The 18,283-nt window shown below is 36.6% G+C and overlaps 1 protein-coding gene across 2 annotated transcripts in view; it reads right to left on the reverse strand.

The window, feature by feature from the left end:
* The window catches only part of ankfn1b (ankyrin repeat and fibronectin type III domain containing 1b), a 93,794-nt gene that overhangs the window by 54 nt on the left and 75,457 nt on the right, over positions 1-18,283 (reverse strand). For both annotated transcript variants that reach the window (XM_067377611.1, XM_067377609.1), the window contains 12 exons: positions 17,423-17,530; positions 14,979-15,078; positions 14,750-14,879; positions 13,711-13,830; positions 12,725-12,943; positions 11,457-11,623; positions 11,224-11,374; positions 9,922-10,090; positions 9,668-9,834; positions 8,265-8,469; positions 4,889-5,481; positions 1-2,806 (listed from right to left, as the gene is read on the reverse strand). The exon at positions 1-2,806 is cut by the window's left edge and continues 54 nt beyond it. In XM_067377611.1, coding sequence (XP_067233712.1) covers positions 2,468-2,806; positions 4,889-5,481; positions 8,265-8,469; positions 9,668-9,834; positions 9,922-10,090; positions 11,224-11,374; positions 11,457-11,623; positions 12,725-12,943; positions 13,711-13,830; positions 14,750-14,879; positions 14,979-15,078; positions 17,423-17,530 — 2,468 coding nt within the window. In that variant the 3' untranslated portion in view covers positions 1-2,467. The remainder of the gene's footprint in view (positions 2,807-4,888; positions 5,482-8,264; positions 8,470-9,667; positions 9,835-9,921; positions 10,091-11,223; positions 11,375-11,456; positions 11,624-12,724; positions 12,944-13,710; positions 13,831-14,749; positions 14,880-14,978; positions 15,079-17,422; positions 17,531-18,283) is intronic.

Consider the following 18,283-nt stretch of genomic DNA (forward strand, 5'->3'; position numbering starts at 1 on the left):
ACATACATACATACATAATATAAAATTATTAAACATTATTTCTTTGCAAAGAATATTGAAGGGATTTTTCTCGACTGTTGCACTCTATTATGAGACGCGTGGAGGATTTCAGTGCAGAGAAGAGACTCTGAATCACACAATACTGCTGGAGCTGTAAATGAAATGCTCATATTAATACACGTAGTAAACTACAAACACACACACACACACACACACACACACACACTGCAGCTGCTCAAAACTATGCTTTCATCAAATGGACAGCCATAAGACTATGAGCTCATGCTAGGAGCACGCGCACACACACACACACACACACACACACACACACACACACACACACACACACACACACACACACACACACACACACACACACACACACACACACACACACACACACACACACACACACACACACACACACACACACAAACAGATTTGTGTCTCATGCCAAAACACACATCATCTGCAACAGTGCTTGTGTATCAGCTTGAGTTTGTATTTGTACATGATCCCATAAATCAGCGTTCATCTGGAAGAGAAATCCGCTTCCAAGCTACAGTGTAAAATATTATTGCACCAAAACTTCTACTTCGCACTCGTGTGTGTCCGTCAGTCGTGAAACAGAGACAGTAAACACAATATCGATAATAAACTCACCGCACCACAACACGTCCGATCAACAGAAGTAAACGCTCTTGCTACTCAAAGCAACACAAATGAACATTAGAAACAGGAAAACTGCAGTTCATCTCGCTTTAGAGTCGTATTGTTCATCCAGTCCAACGTGTCTCTTCACAAACTATCAAAACGAGGTTTGACGCCACTCTTCATTTGGATAAAGCTTCTGTTCTGGTGGCAGATTCAGTGTAGACTCATTCTCAAGTGCATCTGTTCAGTGTATTTTGCTCATTGGAGAATCCCAATGGAGTATTCACAGTTTGGATAAGCCCCGTATGTGTACAGTTTTGGTGGAAGGGTATAAGGCTGTCCTGAGGAAGAATGCATTGACAGAAAAGATCATGACCTAATGTTTGTTCGGTGGTTTTGAACCACCGTCAGCGAGCTGTAAACATTTCACTTCTGAATACGTATGGAAGAGCTTCTGTCAAGGCTGAACTTACACCTTCTGGAACAAGAAAGCTGTTAATGTGGCAAAAAACTCTACTGTTACATGTGATAATGCTGATGTTACCCATGTGACCAGTTAAAGTCAATATGAAATTATGGAACAGTATTCTACCTCAGTAGTGTGATGTATTTACTTAGGATATTTAAGACTCGATTTTAACCATATATATTGTTCAAAAGTTTGGAAAAATTACGATTTTTTAATGTTTTTGAAAGAAGTCTCTTCTGCTCATCAAGGCTGCATTTATTTGATCAAAAATACAGTAAAATCAGTAATATTGAGAAATATTATTACATTGTAATGTAACTGTTTCTATTATAATATATTGTAAAATATAATTTTCTAAAAATATAAATTTCTATGATGCAAAGCTGAATTTTCAGCATCATTACTCCAGTCTTCAGTGTCACATGATCCTTCAGAAATCATACTAATATGATGATTTGATATTAAAGAAACATAAAAAACTGCATTTATTTGAAATAAATGATAATTATAAATGTATTTATTGTAATTTTGACCAATTTAATGTGCCCTCACTGAATAAAAGTATCAATTTAGTGAATAAATAAATAAATAAATATAGTGATCCCAAACTTTTGAACAGTAGAGAGTGTGTGTGTGTGTGTATATTATATATATATATATATAATATATATAGGGCTGTCAAATGATTAATCGCATCCAAAATAAAAGTTTGTGTTTACATAATAAATCTGGGTACTGTGTATAATTATTGTTTATTTCAATATACACACACATACAAGTATATATTTAAGATATTTTTGCATGTATGTACTGTATGTAGATTTATATAATTTATATTTTATATAAATGTAAGTATTTTATATATAAATATAGCAAATGTGTCTTAAATATATATACATGCATGTGTGTGTATTTATATATACACAATAATTATACAGAGTATACACACACATTATGTAAACAAACTTATTTTGTATGTGATTAATCATTCGTTTGACAGCACTAATATATATATTTAGTTTCAGAAGTGGAGAAAATAATTCAATTTTTACTATAGATTATTAAAATAATGTGCACTGATGAATTATTCAAGATCAGAAACATACATTAAGAAAGTCAATTTTAACTTCATGTTGACTTTAACTCATATTAGTGATTGATAAGCACTTGACATTGACTTTCCCATAAGGTTAGTGTGTTATTATTGTAGTGCAGGTGAGCCCACTTAGGTCAACATGAACCCTAAGACCTTGTGAAGTACGAAGCAAGTAGGAAAACACCAAAATTCAGTAGTCTATGCACTTCAGTCAGTGTGTGAGTGTGTGTATTTACATGTCTGAGCGATCAAACAGTCGTGGCTCTGCTGTACTGCAGCGCGAGCGGAGAATACTCTTTGAAGCGGACGCAGAGTTTCCCGCGCGTCCATGGGTTTTGTAGTGTGAGCGGGCAAAAGTCGTCCTGTAGCCATTTCTCTCTCCCCTCCACCAGCAGAACCAAGCCAAAGTGCTCCAGCTGCTCGCTGCCGTACACACACACCTCTGACGCGCACGACGGGTAGCCGCACTGATCCGCCGCACACGTGCACTGCTGCGCGGCTTTCTGCAGGTGATGGCACACGGCGTTGATCTCCTGGACGACCAGACGAACCATCTCTTTCGCCGACGTCTCTGGAGTCACACGTAACTACAGAAGCAGACAAACATACATATGAAGTCAGCAGATGAAGTCTATTTAGTGAGCTATAGTCAGGTGTCCAGCTCAAATGATCATAATAATAATAATAATAATAATAATAACTCTTGAGTGGTTGAAAAGAGGTAGCAAAAAGAATGCAGAATTATATTTATATTATATATATATATATATTATATTTTAAATACAATATAATATAATATAATATAATATAATATAATATAATATAATATAATATAATATAATATAATATAATATAATATAATATAATATAATATAATATAATATAATATAATATAATAACACACATATAAAATAATATGAATTTAAGAAAATATAATTAAAATGGGGGGAAAAATTATCACAAAAATTCACATGAAAGTTCCAAAAAGATAATATTAATAATAAATATTTGAAATGCCACCTACATAACATTTAAATTAATAAAATACGTATTTAATTCTTTTTTGTATAAGTATTAAGTAAATTGTATATATTTATATTCATATTTATATATATATATATACACACAGTACAGTCCAAAAGTTTGGAACCACTAAGATTTTTAATGTTTTTAAAAGATGTTTGTCTGCTCACCAAGGCTACATTTATTTATTTAAAAATACAGTAAAAAACAGTAATATTGTGAAATATTATTACAATTTAAAACAACTGTGTACTATTTAAATATATTTGACAAAGTAATTTATTCCTGTGATGCAAAGCTGAATTTTCAGCATCATTACTCCAGTCTTCAGTGTCACATGATCCTTCAGAAATCATTCTAATATGCTGATCTGCTGCTCAAGAAACATTTAATGTGTACAATTGTACAAAATATTTGTGTACAATATTTTTTTTCAGGATTATTTGATGAATAGAAAGTTCAAAAGAACAGTGTTTATCTGAAATCTAATCTTTTGTAACATTATAAATGTCTTTACTGCCACTTTTGATTGATTTAATGCATCCTTGCTGAATAAAAGTATTCATTTCTTTAATTTGTTTTCAAAAAAATAAAAATAAAAATTCTTACTGACCCCAAACTTTTGAACGGTAGTGTATAATGCTACAGAAGCTTTGTATTTCAGATAAATGCTGTTCTTTTGAACTTTCTATTCATCAAGGAATCCTGAAAAAAAAAAAGTACACAACTGCTTTCAACATTGAAAATAATCATAAATGTTTATTGAGCAGCAAATCAGCATATTAGAATGATTTCTGAAGGATCATGTGACACTGAAGACTGGAGTAATGATGCTGAAAATGATGCTGAAAATTAAGCTTTGATCACAGGAATAAATTACTTTGTCAAATATATTTAAATAGTACACAGTTATTTTAAATTGTAATAATATTTCACAATATTACTGTTTTTTACTGTATTTTTAAATAAATAAATGTAGCCTTGGTGAGCAGACAAACTTCTTTTAAAAACATTAAAAATCTTAGTGGTTCCAAACTTTTGGACTGTACTGTATATATATATATATATATATATATATATATATATATAAATGTAAAATTAAATTAAATTATTTAATTATAAATTAAATTAATTAATTAAATATTTTATTTATTGATAATGATTTATTTTTATTATAAATAAAAAATACATTTTATTAAAATATTTTAAATATATGTAATAAATATAATTTAATTCACAATATTAATTTAAAAAACAATATGACAGAACGCAATCATGTGAGACGCTTCTGTGAGAAGGAATTAAACCAAATCAAACCAACATTTGAGATGCTGTGATGCGATTGGTCTGCTGGTTAGTCCAGTTATTCAATCACATCCTCTGATGAGGCAAAGCCACAAGTGTTTTTGTAGCGCATCGAGGGATTTATTTGGTAAATGCGGTTTCATTGTAGTTTATTTGCATGCCCGCCTCAAAAATGCGCCTCAATTGAGCGCTTACGTTTTTTATGCTCATTTTTACAATTCATGCTCATCTTGGTGTTTCCACCCAGCGTTTTTTTTATGTGATTTCCCAAAATGCACATATAAATAGGTGAATGGAAACATTGCTAATAATGATTGGTGCATCGGCTCACAAACACTCACTTTGACACTGGTGTCCTTGGGTAAACCGGTCCGGTATTGTGGGTAAACTCTCAAAGTGGTGTGGCACAGCCTGTGAGGGGAACCGCTGGAGTGGGCGGAGAGTCGCTGGACGCCACTGTCCTCTGATAGGGTGCGCACAGGCGCAGGGCGGGGTTCAGGGGCGGAGAAGCAGAGATCGAAGGAGGAGGGACGTGTCCAGCCCTTGTGATTGGAGGAGTTGGTGGGTGTGGTTGGCATGGAGACAGGAGGCGGGTATTCCAGACTGCTGGTGCGGACGCACAGCGCCGTTCTCTTCTCCGTGACCCGTAGCAGCTCGATCTGCCGGCTCGGGAGGATGAAGTCGCTATCGAACACATTCACGTGTTCCCGTCTGCTCATTCCTCCTCCGGTCTGCAGCACATCTGGCTGAGAGGAGCGAGGCGGTGACTGCGAGGAGGAGGAAGGGTGGGTGGACGCTACAGATCTGAAGCTGGTAGGAGACGGTGGAAGCAGGTCCAGTTCTCTGGTGCTCTGGGCCACGCTGGAGCTGTACTCGCTATCAGTAGTGAGGAACACCTCGGATGAGTTGTCCTCATCAGACAGACCGTGGGTATCTTGGGAAAAACAAACAGAAAGAGAGACTTCTCATTTTCTCATCTTATTTGACATTTTCAGCTTTTTTAGTGTGTAATGTTGCTGATTTAACATGAAAAACTTCTGCAAAGTTCCAAAATCACTCCAGAGGGAGTTTTTCCTCTATGTCAGTGTCACTGTTTCTGAACTCCCTGAAACGCCTCCATTGTAGTCTTGAGTTTTCTTCCGGGAATGAACATGTCACAATATTCCTCATTTAAATAATTCATACGCTAAATAAAGGGGCGGGGCCTGGTTGAGTTAGTTAGTAGTGTGTTGAAACTGGCGGTTATGGTAAGGGGCGGGACATTTCCAAACACGCTGGAAGCGCTTGACCAATCACAACACACTGCTCCAGCTGACCAATCAGAGCACATTGTGCTTTTCAGGAGGAGGGGCTTCATAGAGACCGGAACTAAACAGAGTGTTACTGACAGACTGGGAAGAGAGGAGCAGCAACAATGGAGAAAATAATGTGTTTTTGAACATTTAAGCCCTAAAATCTGTTCTAGTAGAGCCCAAAAACAAAATCAAGACTTTGTAAAATATAATATTGCCTGTTTAAGTTCACTATTATTTACTCACTCATTTTTGCATAGTCTTACCGTGACAACAGTTCATAGTGACCATGGGATGTCAAACATCATATGAGGAACAGACCACAACTTAAGTCATTATTCATTGATAATTTTGCCCTTTCTGACTTTTTTGGTGTTTTTATCTATTCATTCATTTTGGAGCTTGACAAACCATGGTCACTATAAACTATCATTATGCATTAAAAATTATGTGTTTGGAAGAATAACGGTGTACAGATTTGGAACAGCATGAAGGTGAATAAATATTAGTAAGTATACTGCTTCTTTAAGATTTTATTTTAGGCAAATGATGTAATTTTATGTATCATTTTGCTTTAAAAACAAAAGTCTGAAATTACTGCCAAACTTTTTGTGTTTCTATAAGATGACTTAATTGTACCTTAATTCATCACAGTTCAAATTTACTTAATCAATAAATATTTCTTAGTTTAATACTTCATATTCATCAGGTTCATTCATACATGAATCATGGTTTCTCAAATTGGGGTTGGCAAACTGCAAGGGGTTCTTTAGTTTATGAAAAACTGATAATTAATTAAATCATAAAAATGTCAAATTAAAAATAATTTTAAAATAAAAAAACTTAGATAAAAGATGACATTTTTTGTTTGTAAACACCAGAGAACCATAAGTGAATGTGTTGTTATATTATTGAAATATTAACTTAAAGGGTTAGTTCACCCAAAAATGAAAATTCTGTCATTAATGACTCACCCTCATGTCGCTCCAAACCGTAAGACCTCCGTTCATCTTCAGAACACAGTTTAAGATATTTTAGATTTAGTCCGAGAGCTTTCTGTCCCTCCATTGAAAGTGTATGTACGGTAGACTGTCCATGTCCAGAAAGGTAATAAAAACATCATCAAAGTAGTCCATGTGACATCAGTGGGTTAGTTAGAAGTTTTTGAAGCATCGAAAATACATTTTGGTCCAAAAATAACAAAAACTACAACTTTATTCAGCATTGTCTTCTCTTCCGGAATCCTTTCCATTGAATTGATTCCTTTTAATTGATTCCGTTGAATTGATTCCATTGAATCCTTTCATCTTTCGGCATTGGTAATGCACTTTTACGTCGCCGTGGTTGTTTTTGGCGATTAGGACATCCGCGACATTTTGAAGCATCGAAAATACATTTTGGTCCAAAAATAACAAAAACTACGACTTTATTCAGCATTGTCTTCTCTTCCGGGTCTGTTGTCAATTCGCGTTCACGACTTCGCTTCTTCTTCTTTCCTGTTTTACGGTGGTTAGCATCCAACTTATTGGTGCATTACCGCCCCCTTCTGCTCTGGAGTGTGGTTCACGACTCCGCAGTGACGCTGCTGATGTAAGACGCTGCTGATGTGTTATCTGGTGCGCCCCCGAGCTTCGTTTACAGTCTGAGGGAGACGCACGCTGTATTCAAGCTATTCTACATTGTTTGTATTTTGGTATTGCTATATTTTTTAAAATGGTGCGTAAGTGTGCATGTCGCGGATGTCCTAATCGCCAAAAACAACCACGGCGACATAAAAGTGCATTACCAACACCGACAGATGAAAGGATTCAATGGAATCAATTAAAAGGAATCAATTCAATGGAAAGGATTCCGGAAGAGAAGACAATGCTGAATAAAGTTGTAGTTTTTGTTATTTTTGGACCAAAATGTATTTTCGATGCTTCAAAAACTTCTAACTAACCCACTGATGTCACATGGACTGCTTTGATGATGTTTTTATTACCTTTCTGGACATGGACAGTATACCGTACATACACTTTCAATGGAGGGACAGAAAGCTCTCGGACTAAATCTAAAATATCTTAAACTGTGTTCTGAAGATGAACGGAGGTCTTACGGTTTTGGACGACATGAGGGTGAGTCATTAATGACATAATATTCATTTTTGGGTGAACTAACCCTTTAAATTGTCAGGGAGACTTTGGCTGACAAACTAAGTTCGGGAATCCCTGATGTATGTAATCCCAGATCAGTGAAAACATTCCAAACCTTTTACACAGGTGCAAAACTCAACAAGTCCTTCATTTAAAACAAACGGATCTGTTCTGTATGGCTGATCTTCTGTGTTTGATGACCTGATGACATGAAGCCTGAAACGCAGTCTGTACTTTATCTCATTATATAATGAAGAGGCGGATCAGGTCAGTCAGGTGAACGCTCTCACCGTTGTGTTTGCGTGTTGTCTCCGGTGAAGGCGTCGGTGAGGGCAGGTAGTCCACCTGAGAGGAAGTGGAAGCTGGTTTCTCCGGGATACTCTCTTTGGAGAAGTCAATAATCCAGCTCAGACTCACTCCGGAGCTCTGATGCTTGTATCGTGCCGACTGGAGGACCACCATCCACCGGGCATCACGCCACAGGTCCTCCATATACTGAAAGTGAACGCATATAAAAATGGGTGAATCATCACAACATGTGTGAAATTCTGATCCAGACACAGTGTGCAAGGAATAGCAGAAGAAGCTGTAGATGATTTAATATTTCGATTGGTGTAAATAAAATGCCACATCAGAGCTGTTGTGGTGTAGCCACGATCCTCATAATGTGTCTTCATTACTACACAAGAAACAACACAACTGCTGAATTTGAAATCACATACTTTCTGGGTAACTTGTTGTTAAACCAATACATTTTAATTTGTAAATTAATTCATGAGGGATATACATTGTACATTATATTGTATATTATTATATTTATATTTTAATTTATGTTTTATAATTTTATTCACATATATGTAAGTGCATTTTTACACTGCATTCTATTTTTTTTTTTAAATTCTTTTCTATTCATTTTTTTATTATTATTTATAGTATATTTGTATTTTTCCCATAAATCCTCATCACAAGATAAAGGCTTTTTTTTTTTAATTTAAGCAAGTAAAAAAAATCAAATTAAATATTATATAAAATATACACATATACAAGTATGTGTGAGTTTTTACACTGCATTCTATTTTTTTAATTCTTTAAAATTCATATTTTTTATCATTTATAGTATATTTGTATTTTTCCCATAAATCAATCAAAAGATAAAGGCTTGTTTTGTTTTTTTGTGGGGGGATTTTTTCCCACCCATTTGTTTTAAGCAAGTAAAAAAATAAGTTAATAAATAGTGAATAACATAAAGATATAATCATATATAATAATAATATAATATAAAATTAAAATATTAAGATATATCTCAAAAAGTGTTGCTTCCCAAGTAAATTTATCATGTTTTATATTTTCATATTTACATATTTTAACTGAACAATTAGACAAAAATACTCATTAAGAATAGTTTTTTGCAGTAAATCAATGTAATTTAGTGGAAGACTGTCAAACTTTAATCTTAAATGTCTAAAATATAAAGCAGAAGGCACAGCTCAGGCTGTGAACTCTGATCACACCGGCTGTTTTTTATTTCTGCTCTTGGACCTCTTGCATCTATTAAAGATGATACTGTAAATTCCCACAAGTTGAACAGTTTGTTCTGATTTTTATTGCGGGTTTACTGTCATCAGTTACACCTATGAAAGCTGAACTGTAGCGGCGGGCTGCCAGTATTTAATTGCACAGAGGACAGAAATACCTGCAAATACTGCTCAACCTGCTGATGTTTCTGCTTGGCAGCGAACAGCTCGGACTCAGAGAATGCCTCCCGCAAAGTCTGCTGGGACATCAGGGACTCCAGACCCAGCAGAGCCGACACGCGGCAATACAGGCCGATGAAACTAGGGCAGTAGGCCTCGAAATGAACTACACAGACAGAGAATGAGTGCACAGCAGGTGACAGGGACAGAAGATACATGTGGGTCAATACGTTTACGGTGTGTGTCCTCTCACCTAACTCAAAGATCTGCAGCGGGAGGGTGAAGAATCCAGAGCGCGGCGAGCAGAGATGGTTCTGTCCGGGCGGTGAACACACCTCCTCGCATGGAGGGAGGAGCAACAGGAAGGACACGCCCTCCCCCAACTCAACCACCTCCTTTACATACACGCGGAAATCCTGTGCCTGATGTATGAAGACGAAGAGAAATATTAGTATTTGTATCATGAATTACTTTTAGCTTCTGACCAAGGCTGTATCTCAATACTAGTGTTACTTGATCTTAGTGCTGCGTTCGACACTATAGATCATAAAATACTCTTAGATCAACTACAATATTACATTGGTATTCATGGAAAGGCATTAAGGTTGTTTAGATCGTACCTATCAGACGGTTACTATTTTGTTTATTTAAGCGGGGAAAAAATCTAGAAAAACATCAGTGAATTATGGAGTGCCGCAAGGATCTGTGTTAGGCCCTCTGATATTTTCAATATATATGCTGCCACTTGGTAATATTATAAGAAAACATGGAATTATTTTCCACTGCTATGCCGATGATGCTCAGTTATATAATTATGGATACTTATCAAATCAATAAATAAATGTGCATGTATAAATATTTTATTATTTCAGTGTTTATTCACAGTAAATCAATGTCATGGATCAAGGTTAAATGACTGATGAATTTTGTCTCGATTATGCAAATAAAAAATGTTAACTGGCATTACTGCAACCACATTTCAATCACAATCAACAGCGTTCCCATACTTTCAAAACAATGCTTTTCATAACTCTTTTCCATTTTATTTTCAGTTATTTGTGATTCTAAAAGGATCATACAAATTCAGATTGATTCCCTAATGAACCATTCAGGCTGATTCATGAACTGGTACAAATGATTCACCAAAACAAACCAACTCAAATTTGCTCCCAAATCAGATTTTTCTATAACTATACACAGGGTAAAAAATATATTTTCTGAATTGTAAATAAAACTGTATTTATTGAAGTACATTTTATGTACGTTTTCAGTCTTTCTACTTAGAAATCTCACATTTAAATCAATGTTACTTGTCACTTCTTTGTGAAATTTACTAGCAATTTCTGTGTGAAAACAGTTTCAAATTAAATCCTACACCAATTTTCCATAGCTTTTCCATTTATATACACAGTATATGCGAAACGGGCTTGCGACATTTATGTAAATGTGACACTGCGTGGCCCTGATTTACTAAGTTCCCAAATAAGGGCACTAATTTGCTTGTGCAATCAAACAAATTACATGTGCCTACGTGTGTGTATGTGAATGCACAAACCTGGTGATTGGGAATGTTGATGTAGCCAAGTAAATCTTTAGCAGCGGTTCGTAAGGCCAGCAGGAGGCGATGCGGAGCGCTCTGAGCGTCGGCACACACCTGCGCGCTGTCCTCGAGCGAACTCAGTGATTGAAGCCACTGCCATTCTTCCCTATGAAACAAACATTAACAATTATCACACACATATATAGATACATATACTCATGCATAACACAACCATAAACACGTCATACCTGGAGACGTGGCCGTTGTCTCGTACTTTGACGTGGCACAGCACGTTTGGGTGTTTGTGTGACACGAGCACCCTGATCTGGTCCACTGAGGTGTACAGCTTCAGGTAACCCAGATACAGGCCCGGAGACAGACACTTCCTGCTGCGCCGGTGATAGGCCAGCTTCTCCTGCACACAAAGGGCTTATTATAAAAAGTGAAACATGTCCAGGTCGAAATACATCCCAAAATAGAATGAGAACATGAACAAAAAATTTCCCCACAAGCTCAAAAATGACTGGTATTACCATCTTTGTTGGGAAATTTGGTCCCCAAAACGTAGGGTTTACCAGGACCCCCCTCCCCCAAACACTCACACACACACACACATAGATTCTGAGGTATGAAGAACTTCCTGCAATAGCCTGAAATTGACCCACGTTTATCATTTCTAAACTATTTGACTGAGAGACTGACTCTGGAGCCATGTGGTTGTTGAGCTGTAGAACCACTTTCACCACACACACAAACACACACACACACACAAACACACACACACACACACACACACACACACACACACACACACACACACACACACACACACACACACACACACACACACACACACACACACACACACACACACACACACAGCTTCACCACAGGGAAAATCTGAGCCGCTCAGACAAAACATAATTTTCACACTGGGTCTGATGTTCCTGAGCCAGAGCCGTTTCAAACACACGACCAGCGGTGGGTGACGTGTTTACAGCATTCAGACTAAATCAGCAAGTGAACAATGCTACTGTTATACTCCCACAATTCACTGCACTTAAATAATAAGAGAGATATCAAATAAAGAGGAATACAGTATAATATTGAAATTTTTTCCCCCCACTGATTGTCATGCTTTGGGTTCATATATATCAGAGTTTGAGTCAAAGCATTCGTTCCCCCAAAGATGAAAACTGTCATTTTCTCTCCAATGTTGTTCCAAAATCATAGTGTTTTCTGAAATTGAATACGGTGCATCAAAATGAGTCGCACCAGGCTTGACGTCAATGACGAGACATGAAAAAGCCAGTGACGTTTGACATCAAACCTGGCATGATGCGTCTTGCCTTGCAGTCAATTGTTTAGACTGAATTTATGTTTCTCATTATTCTAAAAATGAGTTTTGGGCACAAATATAATAGTGTTTTTAACCACTAGGTTCATTTCATTGATCATGGTGCTAGAAGGGAGCAGTATGTGACAGCGATGGAGAGCTGTGTTTAAAAGCACTCACGTGAAGCGTTGTGAGGAGTGTTTCCAGTGCGCTGGGCTCGTCTGATGAAGAAGAGGATGACCTGCGCTGCAACTGGAACTTACTGACGGGAATCCAGCGTAAGCCTTCCAGCGATGCGCATGCGCTTACGTCCTTCATTAGCACCAACACCACGTTACCGTGCTTGTCCTTGATGGGCTCAAAATACACCTGTCCCAGATCCACCGTGCTGAGGAGAGCCTGCACAACAAATTTGATTTCAATTCTTTACTAAATGATGCAAAACATTATTAAATTTGGTCACAATTTGGTTCAACTTGATTTTTTGATTGCATTTTTACATTCCTAGTGCAACAACATTTTGGCAACCAAAAATATTTGGCCAAAAAAAAATGTGGGATTCGGATGAAATGGTTTTGGAGATACAGAATCATTGACTAAGCTATTCTTAGTTGATGCAAGAACAAAATTTCACGAAACATTCAATCCCATCCAATTCTGTCCATATTATCACAAATTTAAACAATAAATGGCGTTTTTGATGCTCTTTAATGATTGGTGCACCCGCAGCACCACGAAGAGCATCTGAACTGATCATCTCTTCCTCTTTACTACTAGATATAGTGCAAAATAAACATGATTGATCATCCGAGGGTATGTTGAAAGAACCAGAACAACTTACTGCAATGTAACATCTCATGTAATCGCTTAATCAGTGTTTCAACCACAGAAAGATGTCAATAAAACAGCTTGAAAATGAATATTTCAACGTTACATTTACCTCAGGAAAGTCAATCAATGTTAATAGCTCATTAGTTAGCTAGAAAAGTAAGTGTTTTGATTATTAAATAAATTCAATTAATTAATTATTAAAGTTTATTTTTGGTTTCAGCTTCGGTTATTGGCTAAATGAAAACTTTCATTTCAGTTTCGGTGTTTCTGTGTCATTTCAGTACATCACTAGTAGAGACTATAAATTTGAAAACGTTCAAGTTTAGTTCGTTCACCTGTAGTTGTGCAGCAGCCTGAAGCATTTTGAGGCGCGTCTGGAGCGTGCAGGAACTGGAGGCGTGAGCAGAACTGATGCACTGCTGCATCCAGGTGAGATCCTCCCAGAGATGTGACACCTGTCAACATGCATCAGTTAGAGACCATAGTGTTTAATACTCAAATGTTGATAGAGTTTATTGCTGTGCATATGTATTTGAGTGTCGAATTCATTTTAGTGAATCAGTTTTTTTGCAATGTATTGATTCAAATTAAATTGGATTTTAACAAAATCTTTAAAAAGGCATCTGACATGATAAATTAATGTGTAATTTAGTGTTGTCAAAAAAAAGAGATTTTTCGACATATCGATACTGAAATATCTGAAACGCTTCCAATACTCATTTTCCGCAGAACAGATACATGATACCGGCTGTGCTTTCTCACTCTCTCATTTCTCCAACCCTCTTCCCCACACTCACTCGTTTCATTTGCACCGGATGAATATTGTTGGTTTTACAGGGCTTGAATTTCAGCATGGGATTGTGTGTATTGTGCATGATTTTACTAATTCCAGCAGATTTTGTGCTCACACCCAAAGTGTGCACACATAAAGCCACCTCTCAGTACTAAATAGAGTTCTTTTTCACAGTTATTGCACTTAAATTGTCAAATACACACAAAATAATGTCAAAATGCCAGTCATGGCAAGTATTCACGTAAACATTCAGTTATGTTTTAAGTGAACATAAACAGTTGAGAAAGAAAACGCATGTGTAACAGTATAATGGATCTGTGCTTCAGGTCTTAAAGTGACAGCAGCCTAATAAACCTGCTGCAAATTATGAGATAATATAAAAAATATCCATATGGCAGTTTTTTTCCATGGTAATCTATGTCAAAATTGTGGCCAGTGAAAATGCTGAGTGGCTAGAAACTTTGGAAAACCACAGGAAAGTCACCTCACCAAACCAGTACCATTACAAATGCTTTGATTATTTCAAAAAGAGTTCAACAGAAAATCCTGTTGTGTGCATTACCACCGATACACTTCGTTACCTTTGTAAACCAAAGTAAATCCTGTGCGTGACAGCTGTACGAGTCGTCCACCTCAACGACAGGCAGCTGATCATCTGATGTCACCAGAATATTTTCATCTTTATAAAATATACAGGCCAGATAAAGACCTCTACAGAAAGGAAGAGAGGCATCATAAATAATGCAAGACATGGTGTGTTGAGAGCGTTCAATATTGCAACAGACATTTTCTGAGGTTTTCTTCGCTCACCTTTTCAGATTTTTGACAAATTTGCTGGTGGGCTGGAAGAGATGCCTCAGACTTTTAGACACAGAGTGTTTCCTGGTGTTCAACTGGGGTTTGCATTGTTCTAAACACACAGGGAGGACAGACGTGAAATACAGCACAGATATTCATGTAGAAGAGTTCAAATCAGCTCCTCTTCTGTACAGAGATATGCAGTTTCAGTTATTGCTGAAGTTGTTGCTTTTCAACTTTCACATAAAGATTCGGGATGTTGCAGATTAGACTCACTAAATGAATATAAAGTGTATATAAAACACTGAAGGAAAAACAATTAGTGATTGAAATTAAAAAAAAAAAACATAGGTTACTGATTCACAGACAAAAATGGGTTACAAATATTTGGTAACACTATACAGTAAGGTTTCATTACTCAACATTAACTACATTAGTTAACATTAACTAACAATGAACAATACTGCATTTATTAATCTTAGTTAATGTTAATTTCAACATTTACTAATACATTATTAAAATCAAAAGTTTTATTTGTTAAGATTAGTTAATGCACTGTGAACTAACATGAACAAACAATGAACGACTATTTTTATTAACTAACAAGATTAATAAATACTGTAATAAATGTATTGCTCATTGTTAGTTCATGTTAGTTAATATATTTAAGGTGCCATAGAATGTAAAATTTAATTTACCTTGGCATAGTTGAATAACAAGAGTTCAGTATATGGAAATGACATACAGTGAGTCTCAAACACCATTGTTTCCTCCTTCTTATATAAATCTCATTTGTATAAAAGACCTCAGAACAGGCGAATCTCAACATAACCCCGATTGTTACGTAACAGTCGGGATCATTAATATGTATGACCCCAATATTTGCATATGCCAGCCCATGTGCATTAGACAAGGGCAGCCAGTATTAACGTCTGGATCTGTGCACAGCTGAATCATCAGACTAGGTAAGCAAGCAAGAACAATAGTGAAAAATGGAGCAATAATAACTGACATGATCCATGATATCATGATATTTTTAGTGATATTTGTAAATTGTCTTTCTAAATGTTTTGTTAGCATGTTGCTAATGTACTGTTAAATGTGGTTAAAGTTACCATCATTTCTTACTGTATTCACGGAGACAAGAGCCGTCGCTATTTTCATTTTTAAACACTTGCAGTCTGTATAATTCATAAACACAACTTCATTCTTTATAAATCTCTCCAACAGTGTGTAATGTTAGCTTTAGCCACGGATCACTATCAAACTCATTCTGAATCAAATGTAAACATCCAAATAAATACTATACTCACATGATCTGATGACGAACACTTTGTAAAGATCCATTCTGAGGGTTATATTAGCTGTATGAACTTTCTTTATGCTGTTTAAGGCAGTCGCGAACTTGGGGGCGGAGAGCACATAAAGATTTAAAGGGGACGCAGCCTGAATCGGCGCATTTTTAATTATGCCCCAAAATAGGCAGTTAAAAATTGTTTTTTTTAAATCTATGGGGTATTTTGAGCTGAAACTTCACAGACACATTCAGGGGACACCTTAGACTTATATTACATCTTTTAAAAACGTTTTTATTTTAGCACCACAAATCGTAATTTATGCTGATTTTAACAGAAAATAATGTGTGTGCAGTATTATTTTCATTACTGCATTTTAATACTGAGAATGATGTTATTTTTGCATTATAGTATGTTTAATTGTCATGAAAATGTCACAATGAAAAAAAATTATGGTCTTAAAATAAGCTTCATTTTCCTTTGCAAAATATAATTTTATATTTTTATTCGTTTTGATTTTATGGTGAAAATATGGCTCATGTTTTATGAAATCATCATATTCATGTACCATTGTATTTATATTGTAGTCCTAACAAAAAGTACTACAAAAACATGACTATAGTATACAACACTATAGCTCTTTTCTGTACACTTATTTATAGCATCCAAAAGGAGTCTTTTTTAACTGACCCCAATTCAAGAGTCTTAAAATTGGTGTACATCTTTATGCTGTAAAGCATCTGCTACCAAACAGCCACATATATCACAGATGGGGAGGCCTGTGTCTCTAAAGGCCCTTTTATAGTTTAATTAGCATTTAATGATCAGTGTTGAAACAGGAGCGATCAGGCAGTGATTTTCTTATAGAGCATGTGATGACACATGCGAGTATGTTTTACTCCTACAAGTCAAGTCAAATTTATCCCCCTTAACTCACAGTAAAATAAACCCTCAGCCCTGATGCACTAAAAACAACAAACAAGACCCCCAGAGTTGCATCAGGGAGACACGAGCGCATGAGCTCAGCCCGCTCGACCCCTCTGAAATATTAACTCAGCATTTGTTTTAAAGCGCTTAAATGTTTGTGGTCGCGGTCACTGTGGCTCGGCGTGAATGAGGAGGTTTTTCATTCAGGTCCAGAGTGAGTAAGTGAGTATTTACCGTGGCATGCGCAGTGACGGTGAGCCCCTTTAATTTGCCCCAGGAGCTCCTCTAACGCCTCTTTCAGACCCTGCTGGCGGGGGGAAAGCCCGTCCACTTCCCTCCAACCTGCAGGAACACAGAGAAACATAAGAAACAGTGCATTGTGGGTAAAAACAACAGATGCATATGAAAAAGTGAGATTGGCATGTTTCAAATCACAATACAAGTCTTTCAAAGCCGTAGGAGGTAATACCAAACAAAAAACTATGAGATTATGTAATGTGTGTGTGCTAATCTCAGCATTCGCCTTATATCCTTGCACACATACACACTCGGCACGGTAAACAGGATGATGTTCTGATGGTGTGTTGGTTGCAGGCCGGTTCCCGGGGAAGCAGGGAAAACATGGACGCTCTATTCCCGGAATGTCTAACACAGACCCTCTCTTCAGCCCGGCTAACCTCGCTAAGAGCGCGCGTGTGTGTGTGTTTGTGTTATGAAAGAGATAGAGCAAGGGGGATAAAGGACGCAAACAAGGTGTAAATAAGAGAAATTATGTGAAAATCATTTCTGAGTGTGCCCGAAAAGCGGCGTGTGTATGTGAGTGTGAATTGTAGAAGGAGACAACAAGTGTGTGTGTATGTGTGTTTGAGTTGGTGTATAAGAGCCGTTCTGTCTGCAACTTTACAGCCTCTCACAGACATGCAAATATTTCCAGAGGGAGTCGAAATGGAAAACACAAACACACATTTAAATTAGCATGCTCAAAACACACACACTCAATGTAAAAGAGCCCTAAAATCTGTGAGAGAAAAGGAGGGCTTGTCCTCGCAAACATAAAAATGGGGACACAAATATTACACAAATGAAGCCAGACAT

Source organism: Chanodichthys erythropterus, chromosome 23 (genome assembly GCF_024489055.1).
Source record: "Chanodichthys erythropterus isolate Z2021 chromosome 23, ASM2448905v1, whole genome shotgun sequence".
Taxonomy (NCBI): domain Eukaryota; kingdom Metazoa; phylum Chordata; class Actinopteri; order Cypriniformes; family Xenocyprididae; genus Chanodichthys; species Chanodichthys erythropterus.